The 8,742-nt window shown below is 31.9% G+C and overlaps 1 protein-coding gene across 1 annotated transcript in view; it reads left to right on the top strand.

The window, feature by feature from the left end:
* The first annotated feature begins 18 nt into the window (after positions 1-18).
* Positions 19-8,742, top strand: part of LOC107439577 (nose resistant to fluoxetine protein 6-like) — a 39,661-nt gene continuing 30,937 nt past the window's right edge. The window contains exons 1-2 of the mRNA XM_071185148.1: positions 19-170; positions 8,229-8,575. Coding sequence (XP_071041249.1) covers positions 8,254-8,575 — 322 coding nt within the window. The 5' untranslated portion in view covers positions 19-170; positions 8,229-8,253. The remainder of the gene's footprint in view (positions 171-8,228; positions 8,576-8,742) is intronic.

Here is an 8,742-nt window from a genome sequence, read left to right on the forward strand (position 1 = left end):
AACTTATTTTTACAAAGAGAAAGATGCAAAGCTATCATATCTTTGGTTGCGATCTCCGAGATCTGTGGACACAGGACGTCATGAGGAGGGAAATCGTAGCTTCAGCTCTAAGAGCGGAGTGAACTAGCCCTTCTATTTTCTTTAGCCCTGAGTTGCGGTAGCGTTATTACGTAAGTACTGTATTTTTATTCCATACTTTTTTGAATCATATTACTTCAAGCTTTAGAATATGCAAGAAGTATACATTAACACATAATGTTATACCATTTAATTTTTCAAAACGATTATTTTAACAATTTTTATCAAAAAATTATAAACTAAGAAACGTAAAATAAAGAATTATTAGGATAAAAAAACGATTTTAAAAATTCCTCATATTGAAATAAAAAACTTCCATATTGTTTCTCTTTTTATTCTTATAGTTCTTAATCAGACGTAAAAAAGTATTCTGTTGAGAACTATCATCAAATGAAAAAAAAATATTTACAAGCGAATTTTTTATTGTAAAAATCATTGCACTTACCCGATTTATAATTCCCGGAGAATTCCAAAATGATAGGTTCTTTGTTTGAAAACTTTATTCTCAAATAATAGATAGGGGAGAGTCGGGACTTAAGGAGTATTGCTTATATTTCTATATAATACTGAGTAATAATCAACATTTTTGTATGTTTCTATTGTTTTATCATCCATTTAAATAATGCAAAAAGAATAAACCAAAAAAGAATAGTTAAACTTAAAAAATTAGAAATTTAAAAAAACATGTTTTTCAGCTCTTTTCATAATGTGTCGGGTAGCCCCGCCCAGTTACAAAAAGTTTGTTTTTTGGCAATTTTTTCAGGTGTAAATGAGAATGACCAATTTATTGACTATAAATAAACCTCATTTATCATTTTTATCGCAAAATTATTTTATTTATTACATATTTATATACTTTTAGTGAATTCTATCATTTAATAACAATAATATTTGTTGTTAAAAATGCATATAACATTCAAATTTGAAGCAATAAAATAATAATCTTTGCAACCGTACATTTATCGACGAAATAAAATTGGGCGGTGATACCCGACATTCATGTGAGCGGGGCTACCCGAAATCCAATTTTTTTGTAAATTTGTAATTACTCGAACAATTTTTCACATATAAACTTCTTTCTTTGTGCAAATTAAACTTAAGACTACATACTTTAATGCTGTATGTATAGAAAAAATTATTTTTTTAGTATTAAAATGAAGTTTAATCGAAACATTCAACCAATTTTTCTTAATTTCATGACTACTGTATTCAACATATTTTCAAAACTATTGTTTACCATGTTAACAGCTGCATAAATACTTGAAACTTTGAAAATAATCTTTTTTTAATATAACAATTAATGTCCGATGGCCCATTGACTTGAAAAAATATTCTATACATATGAAATTGACAGTGGGCGGGGCTACCCGACTCTCCCCTACATAGTTTATCCCTTCATTACTTTTAGATAACATACTACACAGCAAAACTTTATAATTGTAAGATCTTGATATGAATTTAAATATGTAGCTAAAAACAGAATAATTGAATTCTAGTTGAACTTATTCTTTTAAAACTAAAACATACTTACCTAGAAAACGATCAAAATTAATTAAGAATCAGCACAAATGGCACTATTTCAAGTAACTTGGATAATTTTTTATTGTTGTTTTCCGAATTATATGGATTCAGAAATATATACTATTCTATAACGAAGAAGAATATTCTACATCTATTACAATTCTGTATGTTCTGAATACATATTTATTCACTGGAATGACGAAAGCAATGTTGACTTCACTTTAATTCGTAATGAATTGAAGACATATGAAATGCATTTTACCTCAATACACACATCTGTAACAGTATGCGATAGCAAAATCGGAAGTTATGAGTTGCAAGTTTGTTGATAATATAAGTTAAAAATTATTGAGAAATTTTTCTTCAAATGTTCGGCGTGTTCTGGGTTTAAAAGATATCCCAATATTCTGGAGAGGTTTTCAAGTTCTTCGGCTTTTCCTTAGGGAAATTTTTATTTTTATTTGCTGCTAAGAAAATGGCGTCTGATTCTGCCAATGAATTTGATGGAACTAAATGAAAACGTGATAAATTAATGTCTGATATTTACAGGCTCCCGCTAGAGGGCGTACTCGAGCATTGCGATTGCGAATAGAAATTGCAACAAACTTTAGCTGGTAAGTTTAATTGTAACCATTCTGCTGGCAGCATTATTTAAAATTATTACCTTTTCACACACATGTGTTCTCAATTTTGATTGGCTGTTTTGTGAGGTACTAGCCAGAAGTCTTCTGTGATTGGCTATGTGTTATCATTCCACTCTCTTCTTATATCATATATCTATCTATCTATATATATATATTATTTCCAATTGCACATTAAAAGACAATTGAACATCAAAGAGATAACAATAAATCTATAAATAAGAGCGAAGAGCAGGGCACCTAGACACAGGTGAGACAAGTCCATTACCTCGTGGAGGTCACACAATGCACAAAAAGGATCATGAACCACGTTGATGAGACATAGATGTTTTTTTAGGCAATCGTGGCCAGTTATCAGACGAAACATGGCGACAGATTTCATCCTAGGCCACTGAGAGACTTTGAGAATCTGTTTAAGCCATGGTTTATTGGAATTATGATTTTCGAGTTCCTCGTGAAAAGAGGCCCTAAAGATGTTCTTTATGAGACTTTTGATATTATAGAAAGGGAGTCTGGAATTAGATCTCTGTAGGACAGGGGAACCCTTTTTTGCCAGGAGATCGGCCTCCTCGTTTCCCTGGATTCCAGAGTGGGCCGGAATCCACTGGAGAGGCACTATCTTGTTATTACTGGCAAACCATTTGAGGAGATTTGAGCAATTATCGATGGTTAAAGTTGGAGAGCGGCTTGGAGCAACAATTTGCTTGAAGTGCAGCCTTTGAGTCAGATAATATTACAACTTTTGAGAAAGAGTCTAAACGCTGTTGAAGTTATGAGAGGGCCTGGTAAATGGCCGCAATGGCCATCGAAAGCTGATCTATAAATGCCGATGGGAGTATACAGGCAGAAAAGTTCACAGTAAACACCGGCACCAGCGTTAACACAATCACTCATTTTAGAACCGTCAGTATATATTCTCAACCATTCTTCCTCGGGGTCGAAGAATTCGTCATTGTTTCGAAAGTGAGAGCTCTTAAAACTAGATCACTAGTCTCCGCCTTTGAGACATCCTTAATCAGATCAAGGCGGATAGAAAATCCCCTGTCAACGATGGGGTTGATGGGAGGTAAGAAATGTTCAATCTCAAAATTCAAATCTAACTTAGATATAATATTAGTAACTTCCTGCAGTTTCTCGCGGGCCATTGCCCGGAAGTTTCCTAGACTTGGCGATAATTCTGCCACAGATCACGATACTGAAATCTCCCTCAAATTCCACGTTTCCTGCAATAAAAGTTTGGGAGGTAAAGTTTCAGGACTTATTAGGCCAAAAGGATCAAAATTTTTCTGAACAGTTGCTAAGATATATCGTTTCGTATATGCTTTCTTATTTTCGGTATCCAAATTAATATTACATCATAGTGTATCTTTGTCCAGATCCCACAAAATACCTAAGACCTGTGCTAGCGCCTGTGCTTTTGGAAATCGATTCGTAATCAACAATACTCTCCCAATTCCTTAAATTGAAACATATTTTCGCAAAATTATTTTTAGCATCTTGTACAAAATTCTTCAATTCCTCTTCAGAATGAACACCAGCCACACAATTTTCAACGCAAAAAGACTGCCGTTATTTTTGGGCTAAGCACTCATATTCCGGTCCTACATTATCAAGAAGATAGGAAATCTTTTTTAAACTCTTCCAAGACCCTAGAATATTTTAAACTTTTTTTCTCATTCTGTATGGCCATAAATTACTAATTAAAGAGCCTTTCACGTGCAAAGAAATTCAATTCAAAACAGTATCATTTTCATTAATATTCGCTGACTTATATTGCCATCTCACAAGATATCCAAAAGGCGTTTCAAATTAGTTTTCAATTCGACTGGTGTATGAGTTAACAAGGCGCCAACGATATTTGCTCCGAATAGCACACCGATCTCACTAATGCAAAATTTATTATCTGATAAAACAGGGTGCGTAGCGTTTGTAAAAAGTACTTAAAGGTGCTTTTCGAGAGAATTCGTTTTTAAAAGCTTTTAAAGGTGCTTTTTTCATCTGGCGTTTTTAAAAAGTGCTTTTTTTTCAGGAATATATATTTTTTCTCCTTCAGTGATATCTGGCGGATCCCCTGCATTTCACAAAAAATGGGGTGTTTGCTATGTAATCATTCACACGGACTTCAAGTTGTACCCACGTTATGACTTGCGCATGCGCGCACACTCGAAATTGAAACTCGAGTGCTCCAATTCGGATAGAGTCAGATTCTTATTAAATGTTTTTCTTTTTTATTTATAATTTTATTCTTTTTTATTTTATTTTACTTCTTACACTTTTTTGATGTAGGGGGTAAGGGTACTTTTGTTCAGAGTCAAGTTGAATTCACTCGGTGATGTGGGAAAGTACTGATTGTTTCGATTTACGTCCGTTTCTTTTTGAGTTTTTTTTTTAAATGCTAAAACTGTTCATAAAAAGTTAGTGTTTTTCAATAATATCATTGATTCAATATGAATTTTTTGAGTGCTTGAAAATTTTTGTAAAGTGCTTGAAAAGTTTTTAAAAAGTGCTTATTTTTGATTCAAAGATTTGGCTACGCACCCTGTTTACTATCTCTCAATTTTTTAATTCCCCAATTAATGAGGTACCATTCATTTTAGGCAAACAAATCTTTTCTTCAGAAAACGCTTCTAATTGAAATTAGTACTTCTCTTCTAAATCACATATTCTCAAATCATGAACATAATGCGTCTCCGTTTTTCTCCCCCCCAAATAACCCATGACTCATTTTTATCTTTTGTTTCGCTTTTAAATCTAATTGTTTAGCAATGCTATCACTGACATTGGAATGCTGAAAAGCTGAATCAATCAAAGATCGAGTTATTAATTCCTTATTTTTAAATTTTATCTTAACAATTACTGTCATCAAAAAAAAATATTTACATTTTTACAATTAGTATTACCTAATGTATAAGATTTAACAATTTCATTTTCTCTTTATCACATTCATTAGAATTATTAAAACACATTAAAGTATGATGATTTTTGTTACATTTCATGCATAAATTTTTTACTTCACAAAATCTAGAAATGTGTCCCAAACGAAAACATGAGAAGCATGCCCCTTTTCTAATTATAATTTTTCTTTTATTTTTCATACTCGTATTTCTAGCACTGAAACATATTCTAGAGGAGTGCTACTTTTCACAAAAAATGCAATTTCAAAATTTCTTACCTTCTTTTTCCGGATAACTGCTACTTACTAAGCTGGAAGCAGTTGCATTATCCGAAACGTTTAACTTTTCACACGCGTAAGTTTTGTCCCGATGGTTATAATAAGAAGAAAACTCCGCTTTTGCTAGGATTATCATCCCTTCACTAACAACATTTTGTTTCAGAAAATTCATTAAATGTTTCAAATTTCTTTCACCACCTTGAGGGTCTCTAATGTTCCAACTATGTTCGTAAGCAATAAGAAGATCTTCGGGTTAACAAGATTCGATAAGAGGGGTCAAAAAATCACCATATTTTTCCTGCATTCTACCTAAGCTTTCGAGGGCTCTCAGCTTTCCTTCGGTTTCATAGTAAAGGAAGTGGAGGTCTGTTTTAATCCTTCCAGCGGCGTCGATTTTCGTCACTAGTGACAGTAGGTCTCTCACATTAACCTGTACGAGTAATTCTTCTCTCCCAAATCTATTTTTCAACTGTTCAATTGCTTTCGGATAATTTGCAGCAGTTGCGGGACAAGATTCGATAACTTCAGCAGCTCTTGAATTGGGTATTACAGATTGTATTAGATAGTAAAATTTATCATCGTCGGATAACGTTTTATCTTCGTGAATTTTTGAAAATAGAGACCAAAATATCAATGAGTCTTTCGCTTTACCACTAAATTTCTTAAGTTCAATTACGGTCAATTTAAATGTTCTTTTTTGGGGTATATCCGTTGGCAGAGGAATCTTAAATAAGGTTTCTTCAGGTCGAGAGCATAGTTCTAAGAATCATCTCTATAGGCTTCTGCGGCGTTAAAATCTTCTTCGTACTCTTCTTCATTTGACTACAACAGGGCCTGGATAATGATAATTTGTCTTTCTTCCACACGAGAAAATTTGTCTTTCAGCTGCATTTCTAAAACTGAGATGGCTTTCATATCTTGTGTCTCCTTATTCAGTTCATCGTCCCATATTCAGTTCATTGTGTCTCCTTATTCAGTGTTTGCACAAATTGTGAAGGAAGTGCGCAAACTCTTTCGAAGAACTTTTTATTGAGGTAATTCCATGTTTGTTATCCTTATAAAAAAGTTCTATGTCGGGCCCCTCGTTGGGCGCCACTAAAACTGTGTTGCGTGCGACCAGTTCCAAATTTATCTTAATGGGTAAACATCCATCCGATGTTTTCACAGCAGGCCCAAAAAAAAAGGAAAACAATGTACCAAATTATCACAAACACATTTAATAAGGAAGACACAGATACAAAGATACATGGACAATCGAATTAACAGACAAAACTCTGAGAACTCTTCTCTCTCTAAAATCATAAAGCCATCTGCCCGCTCAAATCTAATGACTATACACATAACTCAGGGTGAAAAATAAATCCACTCCTTATCCCTCACTGTGAGTTATTCTGATTTTCATTGTTTTATCTAACTTTTAAACAGAACTTGTGTCGTTCAGTTTGATCATATCTTTTCTGTTAGCTAAAAGGAAGCGTGTTTTGATATCTTCGTAAAAAATGCAATATTGAAGAGCAGTTGGAATTATAAAAAAAATCTTAGAAATCTTGCAAATTAATGTTAGTTAATGAAACCGACTTGGAAATAAATTAAACAAGCTATATATTTAGAATTATGAAATGAGTTTGTTAAGAAAATAGGCATTGTTCAAAATGTGTGCTTAAGAATAGAGTACTTAAGAAAATGGTAACATACTAAATTCACTGCTATTCAGCGTCGTGAAAATTTATTTCTTTATTCCTTTTGATTTTGCGGATTGAAAAAAATTTTACCAGCTCAGAGACACGAATTTTATGAAAACTTCGTTCACTGTAAAAAAAAATTGAAAACAGGTTTTAAATGGATCTTACAAATTTAAAAAAAAAAATAGTGAAGAAAATAAAACAGACGTTATTTTTATGTATTTTTGACACCGTTACGCATTAATTTTTGAAGGAAATTTATAAGTATGAAAATACTTTCCTCTCAGACCTATAAACTTTAAAGTGGCATTTGAAAAAGAAATTTCTAAAAGTATTAATGCAAAATTACTGGAATGAAACAATAAATTTAATAAAGGTTTTAAGTATTTCAAATTTATTTGCAATGTTTAAATCCTTTATTAAATTTTTTTTATTATTATATATTTTATTTATTATGATATATTGCAAATATATAAATCAGTTAACTCTTCTGAAAAATGTAACAAAAAATACTCATAAGAATAATATGCAACAACTGACTAAAATGTTATCATCAATTTCTTAAGTTTGTATAAATTTGTATTTCGAGCTACTTTTCACTTATTGTCTTAAATATGCATTTTGAGCTATGTTCATCATCTTAAATGCGCCTTTTAAGAAAAATAATATACTTTTTTTAATACGCATTCTGAGCTACTCTCATGCCACCATTGTCCAAAAGTTTCTATTTCTCTAAAATGAAAAAAGGTTTTCCAAAAAATTGCAAATTTTAAAATAAAATATCTTCATTTATATTAAAGTGAAATACTATAAGGCATCGTCATTGAAAAAAGTTGATTTTCACAATTTTTCTCTCCAAGTTACAGTATACTAAGTTACAGTATAAATAACATTTTCAAACTTGTAAATTTAGCCAAAAAAAGTTATTTTTTAGAAAAAAAAACGTAGTTAAGTAGTAAATAATTTCGAATTTGAAATCTTGACACTCAAATTAGGCAAGATCTAGTTTTTGTATAAATACAACAAAACATTTGTTCCCCAGTATAATTTATTTCCTTCAGTATTGTAAAATGAACAGTATCACCTTTATTACTGGTTTTAAAATGACTAATTTGTATTTTAATCATTATGCAGGATATCAAAACACCCAAATGAAACAATGCCAGCAATATTCATCCCCATCAAGCTGATTCTTGTGGTTTTGCTCCTCCACCAGACAAATGGATTAAGAAACCTAGCTTTTAAACCTCTCACGATTCCACAGCATGCAAAGATGGTTTCCGGAATCACTCAAGACAACATCATATTGGCGTGGATGAATACGGAGGCTACATTAAAGAAAGCATACTTCAAACTGATTAAAAGTGTAATAACGAATTCATTCGACTGGTCTCTCACTTCTAATATATCTCATAATTGTACTAACAGTTTATTTGAATACTTAAATGGATTGAGGCACATGAAAACTTGGGCTTTCAAAAGTAAGATTTCTATTTTTGAATCATCTACTAAGCTACTCGATATTACTCTCTCACGATATATATATATATATATATATACCCTCCAACTGCTACGGAATTTCCGTAGTTTCAGAAATCTTCTTTTCAGACGGTATCCTGATTAACATAAAATAAAAAAAAATTTAAAA

Source organism: Parasteatoda tepidariorum, chromosome 1, assembly GCF_043381705.1.
Source record: "Parasteatoda tepidariorum isolate YZ-2023 chromosome 1, CAS_Ptep_4.0, whole genome shotgun sequence".
NCBI lineage: Eukaryota > Metazoa > Arthropoda > Arachnida > Araneae > Theridiidae > Parasteatoda > Parasteatoda tepidariorum.